Source organism: Sphaeramia orbicularis, chromosome 24 (assembly GCF_902148855.1).
Source record: "Sphaeramia orbicularis chromosome 24, fSphaOr1.1, whole genome shotgun sequence".
NCBI classification, from domain to species: Eukaryota; Metazoa; Chordata; class Actinopteri; order Kurtiformes; family Apogonidae; genus Sphaeramia; species Sphaeramia orbicularis.
In genome coordinates, this window is record NC_043979.1 from 31,319,590 (window position 1) to 31,337,449 (window position 17,860).

The window sequence follows — 17,860 nt, forward strand, 5'->3', positions numbered from 1 at the left end:
TTTATGCCACCATTACAATACACATACAACAGTTTAAATATACACATATTCTCGAACTCTATGACAAACAGCAGCCATTTACTGGCATTCAACACCGATAAATAATACACAAATACATCTCTGTTTTCCCTTTAGGCTTTGTAAACAACAATCGCACGAGGCAGATGTGACTTAAATTATATACACAACATAAATTTAGAAGTACCTTGAGATCAACAACTGTTGGTGATAATTAGTCACTCAGATGTCACTGAAACACAGTAGAAGAAAGGCGAGATGATGTTGCAAAAGGAGCCAAAAATTATGTGGAAATAATGATGAAATATTACATTTCTTAGTCACTTCCAGCTGTTTTTATGCAGGTGAATAAAATACAATTCTAATGAATATGCAAAAGGACTGTGATTACCTCAAATTATTGCAATTATGGCCTCAACTAGCGCCGAGTAAAGCAATTAAAGCTATTCCTACTGTCGCATTTGCTTTAAACTACGGTGCATGTACAATTAACAAAGAAGCACTCTCATTAAATGCTAAGTTTGTTCATGCAAATTCAATATTTTCATTCCAATAGTTAAAAAGTGTACAAATACAGAAATTCAAATCTAATACCAACAGTCTCTTTGGTATCCAAGTGGGTCTATTCTTCCTTCATTTCACAAACTCATATTCATCTTAAGGTAATCTTGTCTCCCATACAAGAGGATACTAAACTGATCTACTGCATGACATTTAAATAAGATGCTGATGAAGGAAACAATCTTTGCTTTTATATTGAACTGAGAACATTGGGTTTTTGCTCCCTCAACTCTCAGTGCTTAACAATGACCGTTTCTTTAAATAGGTCGACATGCTGAGGAGATTTTAAAACAAGAACCACTATGTCAATCAATAATCCATTGTCACAAGCTAAAGGTCAAACTAGTACATGCATTTTAAAAAGTTCATTAATTCAGTAAACCGCTTAACCTGCAAAGTAAATCGCACTTTTTTCCTTCCTCTATAAATATTTAGCATCTAGCATGTCGATATTTATTATATGTTCCACTACATATTAGCCGTTGGTTTTACTTTATGTTTGAGTGTGCAGCTGCAAGAGGAAACTGTGGCAACTATTAGAACTGTGTTTGACTCGGACCTAAAGTTTGTTCAGAACACAGAGTCAATGGTCAAATGAGGTCAACAAAGGATCTACTTGTTGCAGAAGCTGAACTCTTTTTGTGTTTCTGAGGTCATTTTATCTTGTTTTTATCATTCTTTCATTGAAAGTCTTTTAATGTTTTCATTCATTTGCTGGTTCCATGGACTGTTTGTACAGGATAGAAACAGCTTGAACCAGATTGTTCAAAGTCTGTTCAAAGATTATTAAAGTTCAGCTGACGGACCTGAGCTCTCTCTGTGAGAAACATGTGGTCCATAAAGCCACATTTTCTTCCCCGACTTTTCTCTCATGCCCTCTGGACGGCGCTACTATGCACCCCCTAGGAAAACAAAGAGATAATCCAACTCATTTATTCCCCCAGCTATCAGGCTGCATAACCCTGGGAAGTGACTGAAGGTGATTTGATTTGCTATTTATTTGTTCATTTTCTGAACCCACTTTATCCTCACTAGGGTCACGGGGGTCACTTGGAGCCTATCCCAGCTACTTATGGGCAAAGGCGGGGTACACCCTGGACATTTCACCAGTTCATCGCAGGGCTGACAAATACAGACAAACAATCACTCTCACATTCACACCTATGGGCGATTTAGATTAACCAATTAACCTATCAGTGCATGTGTTTGGATGGTGGGAGGAAGCTGGAGTACACAGAAAGAACCCACGCAGACATTGGGAGAACATGCAAACTCCACACAGAAAGGTCCCACCCCCACTGACTGGTGTTGGAATCGAACCCAGGACCTTCTTGCTGTGAGGCTGCTATTTACTGTGTTTTTATTCTTTTTAGTATCTTCATCATTTAATTTAATTTCATTTAATTTCATTTCACTGTTGAACTTATTGCCCGGTTGTGGTTCTACGCTACTGACAGGTGAATGTGTATGTGGCTGTCATATGCTGCTATGAATGTTGTGCATTTGTTTGTTTGTCCCAGATTGTTTGGATGTCCAATAAGGCAGGGTAACTGTGAACTGAATTGCCCTTTGGGAATTAATAAGGTAGTCTGAATCTGAAAACAGTTCTTTTAGGTTTATATATATATATATATATATATATATATATATACATACACACACACACACACACACATACACATATATACATATATACATATATATACAGGGTGGGGAAGCAAAATTTACAATATTTTGAGGCAGGGATTGAAAGACAGTGTATGACCAGTTAGTTTATTGAAAGTCATGAGAATTTATTTGCCACAAGAAAATTGACATAATAGAAAATGTTTTTATTCTATGTGTCCTCCTTCTTTCTCAATAACTGCCTTCACACGCTTCCTGAAACTTGCACAAGTGTTCCTCAAATATTCGGGTAACTTCTCCCATTCTTCTTTAATAGTATCTTCCAGACTTTCTCGTAATAGTTTTGCTCATAGTCATTCTCTTCTTTCCATTATAAACAGTCTTTATGGACACTCCAACTATTTTTGAAATCTCCTTTGGTGTGACGAGTGCATTCAGCAAATCACACACTCTTTGACGTTTGCTTTCCTGATTACTCATATGGGCAAAAGTTTCTGAAAAGGTATGGATAATAGTGTTAGGTATGATTATGACATCAATATGTGTTTGGTTTCAAAATAATTGACATAGTGCCTGCTGAGAAAAAACAACTAAATGTTCATTGTAAATTTTGCTTCCCCACCCTGTGTGTGTGTGTGTGTGTGTGTGTGTGTGTGTGTGTGTGTGTGTATATATATATATATATATATATATATATATATATATATATATATATATATATATATATATATGTGTGTGTGTGTGTGTGTGTGTAAAATCACCAGCCAAAACCAGCACAGACAGAACATGTCCCTCCCTAAAAACAAAAACTAACTTTATAAACTTTACTTCATTAGTGGAGAACTCTTAAGGATGGCTTTCTGCTCCTGTGCACTTGCCATCTCATCAAATCTCATCAACTAATGAAGGTTAAGAGGGTCGACTCTGTGGCTCACCGACAGTCTTCAAAAGATCAGCGGAAACTTTACTTTGAAGCGGACCAAACACAACAGCAGATGAATCACTGGTATTTTATGTGTTTGTGTTCTGTCAGTCACCCTGCCTCCACCAGTTAAAGTTGTTAAGTGTTATTAACTTTTAAATATGTTTGTGCTGCTGTAAATGACACAGGGCTTTTTATGATGATACAGATGCCACAATCACACTGTTGTTTTCACAAGTCAATAGTAGTAGGATTGATGCAACTAATATATTCCAGATGGAGTCACTAAACTTACTTCAGTAACTTTGTTTTTTTTCCTCTTTTCATTTCACATTATGTTTGTGTTAGTTGAGTTAGTCCCATTAACATGCTGTTCAACTGTTTAATGTCACAGAAAAGGAAAGACAATTTCAGTATCATTGCCTCTTATGATTCCACATCAGATGGACTACTTGCAGAATCATTTAGTCACATTAGATACTCTGGTTTTGTTACAGCGCCAGGAACCAACTGCTGACCTGCATGAGTTTAGAGAGATTTCCTTCTGTCTGACTCATGAAATTGCATGAAATTTTGATTAAAACCAGATTGTATGCATGGCAGTTTACAAGAAGTGGCATGGAAAACTCTCCCAATGGTCGTAATTTCTGACAAGAACTGGTTATCGTGCACTGCCTTGCGGTGCTGTAAAGGGACTTGCATCTAATTCAAAGCTGAAAATTGAATAAGAGGATGAAATGGAACACCTGCAAACAAAATGGATTCATCTGAATGATGGTCCAGCCGTGCAATCCCTTTTCTTATTGACAGAGCATTTACACATTGCTGCAGCCGATTGTATTCCTGTTGGTTTAAAAGCAACCATCTCAACTGCAAAATCCCTGACCAAAACAAACCCTTGTTACCCGTGCATTCCTACTCCAACCCTGCAGTGTGGATGATGTCGCTGCGGTTTCCTCATCTGATTTCATAAACGCTTATTGCTCCAGACACACACATCCTAATATCCAGCACCTCTTTTTCTAGCACAGTTATTCATGAGACATTTGATCCATCACATTCACTGAGGCTACAGAGGACAAACGGCCCCTAAATTGAGGGTGGGCTGCTTCAAATGCAGCTACACTGATGTTCCTGGTCACGACTGTGTATGAAATGGAAATTCAATACAGTCTGATATTTTCCATTCAATGTCAAAGGCCTCGTCTACAACAAAATGTGCAACAAACTGAACATTCATACCCTATTTTCCCGTACAGGATTGTTATTAACACTAAAAATTCCCTTCTAGAAATAGCAAATTTCCATCCTGTTGGCAGCCTTCCCAATCTGGGAGGAGAACGTAATACCCCGGTACTAGAATACTGTATACTTTTTCAGCATTTTCATCAAAATAGGCACTTTTCAGCACATGCAGTGTCTATCATAATGATTAGGGGTGTTAGAAAATATCAGTTCTGCAATATATTGCGATATTTCATTTCACAATACTGTATTGTTATTAAAAATACTGTATCAATATTTTTATGCATTTATTCAAATGCAGATATGGCGGAGGTTCATTTTGGTTTTTTTGGTTTTCTTTATTGTTTATATCTTATTTATTATTATTTAACACTGTTTTACTAAATAATTGCTATTTGAAGCATCCTAAAAGTACTTTTCACTGTGTGAGAGGCAGATGTTAATTCCTTTGTTGGGATTGCACAAAAATAATGTTATGTTAGTTATGAACTAATAGAATATGAACATTTGAACAGGATCTTAAACTGTAATGTCTGTAAAACATAATTTAAGTTTCAACACAGGAACATTTTGTGATATATACCCTGTTGTGATCAAATAAAAATGTGTTTAGTATTTGTGCATATTCCTGGTGTAATTCAATTCTTCAAGGAAATAATCATTTTAAAAAGAGAAACAAACAAACAAAAAAATTGCCTTTTTAACAGTATCATGATATATTCTGATATATCGTATCGTGATGCTTGTATTGTGATTTGTATCGTATCTCCAGATTCTTGCCAATAAACACCCCAAATAATGATACATCTGACCAAAAGTAGTATCACTGTCTCAGCCCAAGTCACAGAACTCAGCTTCCTTTTGTGTTTGGTGCATTGAAACCAGTTATATAACATTAAAGTTCAAGAAAGGATTTTTTCCAGCTAGAAAAGACTGAGATAGTACTGTATGAAAAAAGGCAATAGGAGACAATGGGAGATACAAGCCCTTGCAAAATAAGACAGTACGTTGCAATATTGATCAAGGCCGTGCCACATAAATTAACCAGGTTGAGGGAAACATCTGCTTGGACATGAAATTCTTCTCCGTTTGTGTCGTGGTTGAATGAGAGAGCAGCTGGTTAAACTGGTCTCTGCCAGATTTCAGTGTCAGGTTGACTAAAAACCTTTGCTACCTGATGTTTAGAGCTACATTTAGACCCTTTATGATAATGACTTCATAGATTACAGAGAGGACAAAACAGACGACAATGCCCAATGATGAGAGGGGGAAAAAAACAACAAATGGTTTAGTATATCAGGTGCAAATTCCCAATTCCCAATCACAAGCTTTCTTTGGCTTTGAAAGGAGAATTAGTCATCTTTACTGCTAATCTGAGACCTGTTTACTCCCTATCCAATCAATAAACAATAGAATACCTACTTTAATAGTACTTAGCAGAAAATAATTGATAGTTCTTGGAATATTTATGAACTTTGCAGAATAAATGAAAATAAGACTACATGTTTTTTAAATAAAAAAATAATCTTAATCATATAATTGCAATACAATACAAAACACTTCACCTCCCTTCCATGGAAAACAAATACTAGGAATATTAGCCTTTATTCATTGTAGTGATTGCCACAGCCACTACAAGGGAACACACACACATACAGCCGCAAACATGATATCTTAAACCCTTGAATCACAGGATCTCTGTTTTGCACCGTTATCAGACTGAAATGCCTGTTGAGCTAAAAGTCAAACACAAAGCAGGTGCAAAAATGATTCCTGATTTCCCTGATTGGCCTCTATTCAGAGATGAAACGCACCTGAAGTGCATCACACCTGAGGAAAAGGACAGCAGTTGGATATTCTGTTGCTTACTCACCCTTGACTAGAGAAATGTCTGACATTTAAAGGATCTAAATAGAGAAGAAGGTCCAGACACAAAATATATGTTTTTGTAGACATTTGACATATGTTTTGCGATATAAATCAACTAAACCCATCAGCTTACTTTTGCTTTTATACATTTAGATTTAAAGTTTTGCTTCTGATTTTGCTTTGAGTGCCAATTTTCTCTGCTGTGGGTTGAGCTGTGTTAACGGCTCATTGTGTGCAAGAATAAAAAGGCCGAACAGAGGATGTGACAAACAATGTCATTTGTTCTTTTATCCTTCAAAACTTTTGCAACTTCATTAAATTAAGACTTTAATTACAGTACCTGAGAAAACTAAAGTGAAAACTTGTGGAAACTTCAAAACTTTAATAATAGAAGTAACATTCAACACTAATGTTAATGCTGCTCCTGTTGGCAATTTTATTTTACAAATCGGCTTGATGACTATGAAAAATGACCCACTGTAGTACTGTATCCTGCTTTTACAATTTACTGCTTGGGACACACCAAAACTGAGTATATTAGGCTGAGATTTTCGTGGTACAAAACCAGAAAATACAAAAGAAAGAGTAAAAACCCGATGTGGGTACAAACTAGGATACAGGTTTTTAACACTGACAATCAAATGTACAAGATTTCAGTAGCCTGCAGCTTTATCCTCCCCATTTAATATTGTCCTCACATCTAGAGACCTCTATGTCTTATTCCAGGGTCCAGGTTATGTTAAATGAAAAAAAAAAAACTGTATGAACATGACAGACACAAGTTATTGTTTGTTGTTCAGAAAACCGTCAATCAGCATTCCAAGCAAGGTCATTTCCCTCGTAACACAAGTGCCGTGTGCCTGCTGTGTTCTGTGTCGACGTCTTCCAGGGAGGCTTGTGTTGATGTGGATTTATGTAGGAGTGTGGTTTTCCTTTTACAATAACAGAGGGCAAGACTGATAAAGACAGTGACAAATGGTGGATGGTAGATGTGTCAAGCTGTCCAATTTTCATATAGAAGTTTGGTGAAAGAAAAAAGCTACGTCTGACAATCAACCTGTGGCAACAAGGCTGCCGCTTTTGAGAAAGTGACATGTTGTCAGACATAGATGAAGGCTTACCCCGCACGGCTGGAAGATAAGCCCGTCGACTTCGTGGCTGACCTGGGACGTGAAGCTGCCTTCCAGAAGCTGGAGAAGGAAAAAAAAAAAAGAAAAAAAAAAGAGTACGCTCTCAGTAAAGCAAAACTGATCAGTGATAAGAAGAATAGCTGAAATCTTCAGCTTGTAACTTATGATATAACATTGATTTATAAAGTTAACTGGAAAGACTGCAAACAGTGAGAGCCCGCCAAAAGTGAGGCAAGCATTGAATTTCAACATAACTGGAAGGCTAAGAAACCACAAAAACGGCAATGTTACAAGCAGCCTGATACCTTGTTTTCACTCCATTTAGCCCTGAAACTGAGCGCTAACCCCTTTGATTGATAATGCATGAATAGGAGATCAATATTTGTAACTTGATGGATCAGACTGTATACAGGAATAGCAACAAATCATTACGTTCTTGATGACGGGAATGACTGCCATGTCTTCCATTACCACCAACTAGCTGTTGCAGCAAAAAGGAACTTGCGGCACCATATTACACAAGGGATGCCCAGGGGATGCGGCAGAGCTACTGTACAATTAAAGCACATTTTCTACATCGTGGAGCACATCAACAGCCACAGTAGGAACAGTAAAGGCTGTGAAATAAGGCTCAGTATAAAAATATGTTCCAATTACTTTCCAAACAAAAACCTGTGTTGAAAAAAAAGGCTGTAAAATGTGAAAATCTCTGTGCAGTCAAGTAAAAATATGAAGAGGCAGCCTTTGGAGTGTTTCAACGTGGAGCTAGTCAAGGTTAGCGCAGGGCTCCATCTTCAGTGATTTCAGAAAGAAATGAAGCAGAAGATTTCTGAATCAGTTTGTTAATACTGAACCAGATAAGAGGTGTGTTTGTGGCCTTCAGAAAAATAAAACTAAGCATTGAGTTCCATGTGATGTCTCTTCACTGTTGAGGTTTAATATCGTACTGCATGGAAAGAAACCTTCTGCTACTGCTGCTGCTCGTGGGACGGTAGGAAATCAATCTAAAAACATATCATATGCCTTGGAAAATGTTCCTCAGTAATGTAATACCACATGCCAAATCTAATATATGACTGCGCATAAGTACACATGGCAGCTTGTGATGTGAGATTTTCAAAGGAGGGAAAAGTAACATAAACAGCAGAATCACAACTACTCATGAAATGTCAGATAAGGAAAAAAGTAATAAGTAAGAGAAAAACAACACTCAAGATTTAAAGTGCTGCAGAACTGAAATCTTAAGTAGAAATAGATTGGTTTATATAGTAGACTAATTACAAAAACTATGGAAAGAATGAAAAGAATGGAATAACCCTCCAGACTCTACAAAATCTGAAAATGGTATTTGGTACTGCTGTTAGCTTAGTCTCAGAACAGTGGAGCAGCTTCTACTAATTTACTGTATAAATACCAACAAGATTTTGTAGTTTTGCCTTAAAAACAAGAACAGCATCAGCAACAACACAGACAGGTAACAGGCAGAACAGCAAAAGACATGGCTCCAACACAAAATTGATCAAATATGGCAAGTTTGGTGAAAAAATATTGATAAGACATGCTGATTGTCATAAAAGAGCCATAACCAGAATATTGAAGAGCCTCCAAAATTTGGCTTATGGATATATATTGTCCATTATATATATATATATATATATATATATATATATATATATATATATATATATATATATATATATATGTACACACACACACACACACACACATTCAGAGTGCCCCTTTCTCTAAGATATGCAACCAAAAATGTGAAAAATACTAAAAAAACTAAAAATATTATTTAAATGATCAAGTAATTTCTCTCTTGTACACTTGTATAATTTGTTTTTTGTTTCTCTAAGGCAGTGGTTCCCAACCTTTTTTGGCTCGTGACCCCATTTTAACATCACAAATTTCTGGCGACCCCAGACATTCAAAACAGACATTTTTTTGCTGAAATTAATCTGTTTTTGGTTATGCAATAGTTTGCTATATATGTTGCAAATAAATGTTCATTTTAGACAACATTTAGCCTATATAATTATTATGGATGGAGGCAGAAAAGCCAGGTGTAGATTACTGCACAAAGTGAGAATTTTATTTTCCTTGGTCAGGATATGTACAGTCAGTCCAGCTTGGATTTACAAGGCTGCAAAGTAATACTGAAAAAACAATAACTCAAACTATGAATTATGAAAGAGCTGCAGCATCTTAAACCAGCCACAATGAACATTTGAAAGATAAACAGTACCACAGTGCTTCAGTTTCAGCTTCAGAGTTTGTCATGTCTTTTATGTATTATGATTGTCTCACTCAACTCACCATATATTTTTATTAATAAGTTTTTACTCTTATTTTTATCAATTACTAGAAATTTCCGGCGACCCCAAGGTTAACAAACACTGCTCTAAGGCTATCAGACTGGACTTGACATCATAAAAATGACTAGAAAACAAGTTTTAGAACACAAACTCTCAGATGTGGAAACCTTACATTTGCAACTGATGTTCCAATAATGTATATTCATGCAGAGGGGTAAATATAGTTTAGAAGGCAGGATATTACAGCGGTCAATAAAGTAGAAAGCTTTTGCATTAGTGCACTACACTGGATATCAGATATCACATGAAACCCATCACGATGGACACAAAACCAGAAAGCAATACATTTCAGCAGTGCAGAAAGGTACTGAAAGGTGGAACAACAATATCGTCCTTTGAGTGGAGTTTTATAACGTACCGCATCTCATCTCCTGTCTGAAAGATATGAAATGAAATGATTAAATTTTAATTAACTACGTCTGCACTGTGGATGTTTGACTGGAAGGTATTGGGAGTGTTTAGTAGATATGAGGACTGTCAACAATAATCTAAGCCAAGATGAGCAACAAACACATTCACTCCTGTGATGTAAAGAGACAAACAAAATTATAATGTCATTCATAAATAAAAGACCGGGTGTCATATGTAGGGAGGCAAACTGAGTCACACATAGCGGATCCCATCTTTGTCGGCACCCCGCTGGGTGATATTTATGTGTGAATGTATACGATTTGTTGCTTCGTGGATTTATCTATTTTCTGTATCACACCTACCCTTTAGATTTCACAATATCAGAAATCTGTTGAAATGTTTAAGATGACTATTTTGGTTTTTGTATGATACCAATTTAGTCTCAGGTATTATATATTTACGATGATATTTATGATTCCAGCCTGAAGTTAGTTTATGGTCTATTCAGTTGTATTTACTGATCTAATTTTGTGATTTTTATCATGCAAATTACTTTTATGTTGCCGATTTTTGTAAAGTAAAACACCTTGTAGCCATGAGAAAAAATGTAACGTTATTAAAATCTAATTTAACTCAACAAATTGACACTAGATGGTCCAATTTTTAAGTTTTTCTGAGTTTTCTCCAATTTTTTTTGGTTTGTTTTCTCCATACACCTTGGAAATGGGCGGAAAGTTGTGCTACCTATTTTATTTCTTCACACAGAAGCACTGTAAAGCCTACAAGAGCCAGAGTGTGGCCTGTTCATTTTGCCCTGTATTAGTCCAAATTATTCTGCAGCTCAGAGGATAACCACTTCTGATAGCACCTTTTATCTTCTGCAAAACAGCTCTTTGAAGTGTTCAGACACTGCCGCAAAATACACCACGTTATTTTCTGCAAAGTAGGGCATTTAGTCTCATTTTGAGATGAATGAAGACGGAAAGATAATAGTGAATGCATAATGTCATAATGTATAATGTATGTCCAAATGTCAGAATTAGCAGGTAGAACACACTATTGTGTGTCTGCAGGGCAAAGCTTTGAGTCAGGGTCTGTTTCATTTTTAAGCCGCGGGAAAATCTCACATTCTTGCTAAATGCTGAAGATACTAAACATGACTATTTTTCAGAGGATGTATTTCAGGGAAGTAAGTGAAGTCATCGGTCCTTAGAGGAGAGCTGCATACATTTATCTAAAGCAACAGAAGACTGTTAGGTCTCCGCTGAATCTACAAAGAAAGAAGGCAGAGCAACATCAGTGCTCTCTAGAATGATGAATGAGTCACAGCAGATCACACAAGCTTGACAATCATGCTGACATGGAGAAGGCAGATAGCCAGACTAAAAAGAACCGGGGCCTTTATGAGGGAACGGCATGTAGGCGGCAAGATCTGGGAGTTCCATTTCAGTTCTCTTGCCATCTTAGCACACCCACCCACCACCTTCGGCAAGCGCAGTCAACCTTGGATGGAGAGATGAGCAGAAAGAAGACTTCCACTCACACATCCTCCTACAGTAAGGAAGTTCCGTGGAGCGATAATGCAGAGGGGAGGGGGAGGGGGCAGCGACCCTGCTTTTATGGTAAACCTCTTTAGGAAGGAAACACAAAGCTGCGCCTGGTACAGTAGGGTTGCGTAGGCGAAGGCGAACTGCACAGCCCCATTAAGAGATCAAGCTGTCATTGTACACTTCAGGGCAGAGACGGGATAACGGAAGTGCTTGTGGAGACAAATCAGTCACTAACATACTAAGGAGAGACTTCTCTCCAGAGAGAATCAACGTCATGGTGATGGAAGTTGCACCATTCTTGTTCACCGTTTTATTTTTAGACACACAAAACGGCAAAGACACAAAGAGTGACATTCGGCTTGGTGATTGCCAAGTGTATGTCTGCACCTTTATTATCATATTGCTTTATGTAGGGTTGTTTTTAATTTTGTAGCCAAACTACAAAAACATTCATTCTAGTTTTCTAAATTAATGACAGATGATGTATAATCATCTTATAAAATGTTGAAATATGACAATATGCAATGAAAACCTAAAAAAAAAAAAAAAAAAAAAAAAAAATCAAGGTTGCAGAATACCGCTGGTCCAGGTTGGTTTTATTTTTCCAAAATCCTAGTTTTACTGTTTATTTTAGTCTGAGGCAGATGTTTTTGTATGTATGTAAGTTTGAAATAAAAGAAGAAAATAACCAAATCTATAGTTATATTAAACAGAACAAACTGTAAACATAACATAAAATCACAAATATATGAGGGAAAACTTTGGGCAAATTCCCTGCCCCTAATCATTACAACACACTGATATGATCTCTTAAAATATTCATGCACACGCTGTTTCGTAACAACGCTATACTGAACATTTTAACGTATGTGAAATGGATTTGCAGTAGAATCTATTTTTACTGGTTAAACCTGCAGTGGGTGTAGGGTTGTGTGCATCACAGCTTAAGTCAGATAGTGAGTTTTTCCTTTCATGATTGCTTTGTGTCTTTGGTTTTTGACCCAGTACAGCACAGTGAACCCGTAAGTCCTTCCAAACAGTTAGTGTAATATGTGTCAGTTTACATCTACAGACGACAGTAAGCAATGAAAGGGATAAAGTTACTAAGCAACCTCCAGCTGGAACTGAAAAAACATCCATCGGAGTCAGCAGGGAGTTGATGTTCAATAGGTCAATAGGCTTGAATCGCTCATCTTTTCTTATTTTCCCTTTACTTTTATCATTTCTCTATCATTCAGTCTGCTATTTCAGTCTTTTGTCAGCTGTTAAATTTTAAAATCCAGACTGTCCATAAGCTAGACTTTCTCCTTCTATAGGCTATTGGCAGAGTAATTTTAAGAAATACAGACACTTTTTGACCCTTCCAAGTAAAAGGGCGGCGCATATCTCGCATTCCGCTTAGGTGTGACGCACACAGTCTGTGCTTTGGCTGACACCCCACAAAGTATAAGGCAAAACATATGTCTGTGCATGCATATATGGAGATATAGCTGAAATTCTTGAATACTGCATTTCACAGGGAGTGTGTGTGAAATTCGCTCCCATTATCAACAAGAAAGCAGATATTAGGAGTTTTGTAGAACTGGCCGAATTAAAGTGACGCAAATAATGATGGAAAAATATCATTACGTGAATGCATCCCAGAGATACAAATGAGCAAAAACTTAGTGACAGGTACAAAATGGTTTCAGACTCTTGAGTAGTGTTGGAAGATATGAAGAGTGGCTTATTCTACAACGACTTGAATGTTTAATTTCATTGTGTTTGATTAATACAGACAGGGTTTGCTTGGTCCCACAAAATGATACATGTGCAAAGGGTAAATGATTTATATAGTGCTTGCTTCAACATGGTAGAACAGAGCTCACAAATATACAGACATCCCCACAACTTTGTCATTGCTGCCCTTTTGGAATAAAATTTTGATAATGTAGTGAAATCACACATGTAGAATATTATTGTTTGTGATATTACAAATAGAGTAAATTGTGGGTAATGTCATGAAGTTGTGTTATAAAGATATTGCCAGCAATAGGAAGCGTACTCAGAGTTAATACCAGTTTTAATATGATATGCCGGTTATACTGTGAATGCATCCCAGAGATACAAATGAGCAAAACTTAGTGACAGGTACATTTCAGACTCTTGAGTAGTGTTGGAAGATATGAAGAGTGGCTTATTCTACAACGACTTGAATGTTTAATTTCATTGTGTTTGATTAATACAGACAGGGTTTGCTTGGTCCCACAAAATGATACATGTGCAAAGGGTAAATGATTTATATAGTGCTTGCTTCAACATGGTAGAACAGAGCTCACAAATATCCAGACATCCCCACAACTTTGTCATTGCTGCCTTTTTTAAATACATTTTTGATAATGTAGTGAACTCATACAAGTTAATTATTATTGTTTGTGATGATGCAAATAGAGTAAATTGTGGGTAATGTCATGAAGTTGTGCTCTAAAGATATTGCCAGTAATAAGAAGTGTAGTCACAGTTAATACCTGTTTCTCTCTACCCAGTGATCTGCACAGTTTCTAGCAGCAAACGCTATTAGAGGAAAGAGACCATTTCATCCAATAGATTGTTAGCACTAATTTTGTATTTTTAGATTTTATGTGGGGAAACTTGGGTATAATTTGAAATCCCATTTCCTGGTTTGGATAAACTGCCATTGCTAAAATAAGATACAATATCAGCAGAGATTAGAAGAAAACTAAGTAAGCTTTTACAATCTACTACCTGAACTCAAGGTGTCATGTGCTGACACTTGGATAACAACCTGACACAAGGTGTACTGACAGACACCATGTCTTTGTTTAACTATGAGCAATTAGCAAACCCAAATGAATGAATGAATGAATCTCAGCACCATAACAGGTGTGAGTGGCAAGAACACAGCAACGTGCAAAAATGTCCCATTGTGAGTGAAGAATCCATTTCTGTACGCTAAGTGAATTTTTCAGGCTGTCACCATGAAATAAAATAATAAAACAAACAAGTGAGGTGAAGAGAATGTGATTCTTACAAGTGATTTCACACTACACAATAGATTCATGTTGGCAAATAAATAAAAGAATTGCATGCAGGAAACAACTTTTTCGAGTCTATGCATTATGGATACAAGTGGAGTGTTACAATGATATGATGTGGCTCAGTTTCTGTGCAATATCAGGAGCTGTTCCTCAGCACACCTGGACTAATATTATGCACAGTCCATTCCTGAGGCCTTTGTGTTTCATATCTGCTCCCGGCTTATCCCCAGCGCTCTGAGAAGGTTTAGATGCGGGGGCTGAATCAAAGGCGGAGGAGGAGGATTGATATTCCAGTCAGACCACAGGGCTGTTGCTGGAGGCTCCTTTAAAGCCTAATGTGAATGGCACTCTGAAGCTGGTGTGCAGTGCCCTATTAAATGAAAAGCCCACATCAGAGTGTGCAGGCTGGGCTGCTGAACCACCAGCTGGCCCTGAGTCAAACAAGGTGATTCGGTCTGAAGAAGTCGAATACCTTTTGGTTCATCCAGGTCATTTCATAAGAAAAGTAATCATGATTAAATTTCCACATTTATTTTCAGTGACAAGCCAATGAGGAACAAAGACATTAATGCTTGGAGGAATAAAACTGTAAGGGCCGGTATAGGACTAGAACAGGCGAGAATGATGAGTAATAACTGGGCACAGTGTGAAATTGAACTGTGTAATGAGAAAAACCTGTGGTGAACTGGACAGGTGTTATGATGTGTGTCGAGCAGTTATTACTGCATCGAAATTCATAATTTGAGAACGACCTGGGAACTGATTGAAGATTAATATGCAAAAGGTCAACTTTAATTGTGTTGTGACGGAAATTTTACAGTGTAGCTGCATAGTTATTGCCACAGTATGTGGTTGCTTTTCAAGGCAGCATTCTATCACCTAAGTTAGAATGTGCTGTAATGTGTGTTCTCTATCAGATAGGGATGGATGGCTGAACCCCGACCTTACTGTTAACTCTTGTTTTGTCTTGGACTCCTTAAATTCACCAGGCAAGGCTAACCCTTGCCCTCCCTCCTTCGGTGATCTTATGGATTTACTACTCTGGGTCAGCTCTCTTTAGTTTTCTCCAATAAAGTCTTTGTTCTTTCACTATGAGTTGTTCATTCCATTGCAGACTGGTTGCACTCTGTGGATTTGTGAATCCTCTGTATAGAGCTTCAATAAATTACACAAAGACAAGGTTCTATCCAATTGAAATGACTCTGGTTTAACATTTTTTGAGGGAGATAAATGTTAGGATTTCACAGAGACCATCTCTAAATAAATAAAAGAATTCACCAGAATTGTTCATTTAAGGAGCACAGAAAACCAGAAACCTTATTTTCTAAAACAAAACAAAACAAAACACAGCAAAACAAGAAAATAAGCAAAGACACCACAAGCCAATTAAACCACACCTGCAATGCAAGATTGTAACTGAGTTGTTGTGGCTCACTTTAACTACTTCTAAAAATAATTGGCAATGAAGTTCTTTAATGTAACATTAGGCATTTCATTCATTTATTTACTCATTCTCCAAACTGCTAAACCTCATCTTCTCTAGAAAATCATAGTTTTCTGCTTCTCTGCAATATTTATGCACATTTAAGCTTGTTTGTGTTGCAGGGTGCTAATTTTCTTTTTGCTTATTTATGACTCAACCAAATTTAAGTCTTCAACATAAATTTGCATGCTCAAAAAATTATAGATTACACACTAAAAGCATGATGCTCATTATCACTATTTTGTTGACATTTTATCCAACTGTTTTTGAACTGAATGAATGAATCTATGGGTATTATTCAAAAGGAGGGTTTGTTTCTGAGCTACCATTTCATTTCACATTAGAATATATTCATTTTTCAGGTTGTTTTTAGTAGAGTTTGGCAATACACCATATTAATATGATTAATCAAGGTTTTGCTTTCTGAAAGTGATGGAAAATGTCTATGTTGCAAAATCAAGATTATTCCTTTGGAGATCTTCTGAAAAAATAAAACAAAACGAGCAAAAAAAAAAACCCAAAACAAAATCAAAATGCAACCTGTTTACATGTTGTAATATACCAATAGTGAATGTGTTTCTCTGATCATATGCAACACATAGATTATGTAAAGGAAAAGCAAGTCTGAATCATGTTTTCCTTCAGTTATTGCAGCCAGAAAACAAGTATTATAAAAATATAGATAAACCTATGTATATCTGTAATAAATCTGTCATATGTCATGATACATATTTTATAAATCCTGTACAATTTATCACATTTCTATCTTTGAAGCAGATCATTTCTTAACAAAAAAAAAAAAAAAGAGACCAGTGTATTTTCTCCATGACAAAAAAGAAGACATAGTAACTTACAAATTACTGGTGTTAACAATTTCATTAAAATGTACACTGCTTGGACATAAAACCAGATTTAAAAGATTTTTGTATTTTAATTGTGAGCACACATTCAGTAGATTAATCACAGGACCTCACACTTGTCGTTTATACAAATCAGTTTCAGCATGGTGATTCCATGGACCTCACTATCATGTGATCAAACGTGACTTCAGAGCAAATCACATTTAGCATGCCTTGACCCAGAAGGGTTTAAATCAAGGGTTATCCTGCGTACAAGGGAATACAAATGACAAAGAGTAGAAATGGGCTCATGCCACTGTTGGGTTGTAAAGTGCATGTGGAACGAGTTGTGCAGCAGCTTCAGTCACACTGATGAGAATGGAAGTGTATTCAAGCTGTGATTTACCATGAAGCAGCTCTTAGGTCACGCCAAGGTAAATCTCAGAGCTTTCATAAGGACAGTCATGCGTTGTTATTTGATGGACAGAGAAGTGAAACGGACATCAATATTGACCGATACAATAAACCATAGAATATTGAGTTATCATGGAGAAGTGGCTAATTCATGTCTGTGCTGGGGCTGTATACCACAGCTAGTCTGAAACGTCACCACCCGTCTCCAGGAGAGAGAAGATAAACCGACAACCACAAACGCACAGCGGTGCCGAGCACAGCCCACACACTCAGACGCATTTATACAGACTGCAGACAGAGAGTCAGAGTGAAGAGGCAACAACCAGGAGGCAGCTCCTCACTGGGTCCAACACTGTGATGTATCGTACAAGGGATTGTCTGTCCTGACTGAGATAAATGCTATGGTTGGCTGTTAGACAGAGAGAAAAATCTTGCT

At 36.9% G+C, this 17,860-nt stretch overlaps 1 protein-coding gene across 2 annotated transcripts in view; it reads right to left on the reverse strand.

The window, feature by feature from the left end:
• The window catches only part of rngtt (RNA guanylyltransferase and 5'-phosphatase), a 131,790-nt gene that overhangs the window by 43,922 nt on the left and 70,008 nt on the right, over positions 1-17,860 (reverse strand). Inside the window, exon 12 of one of the 2 annotated variants that reach the window (XM_030128822.1) lies at positions 7,363-7,431. The exons of the other annotated variant lie outside the window; for it this stretch is intronic. Within the exon in view, the coding sequence (XP_029984682.1) occupies positions 7,363-7,431 (69 nt within the window). The remainder of the gene's footprint in view (positions 1-7,362; positions 7,432-17,860) is intronic. 2 annotated transcript variants of the gene reach the window in all.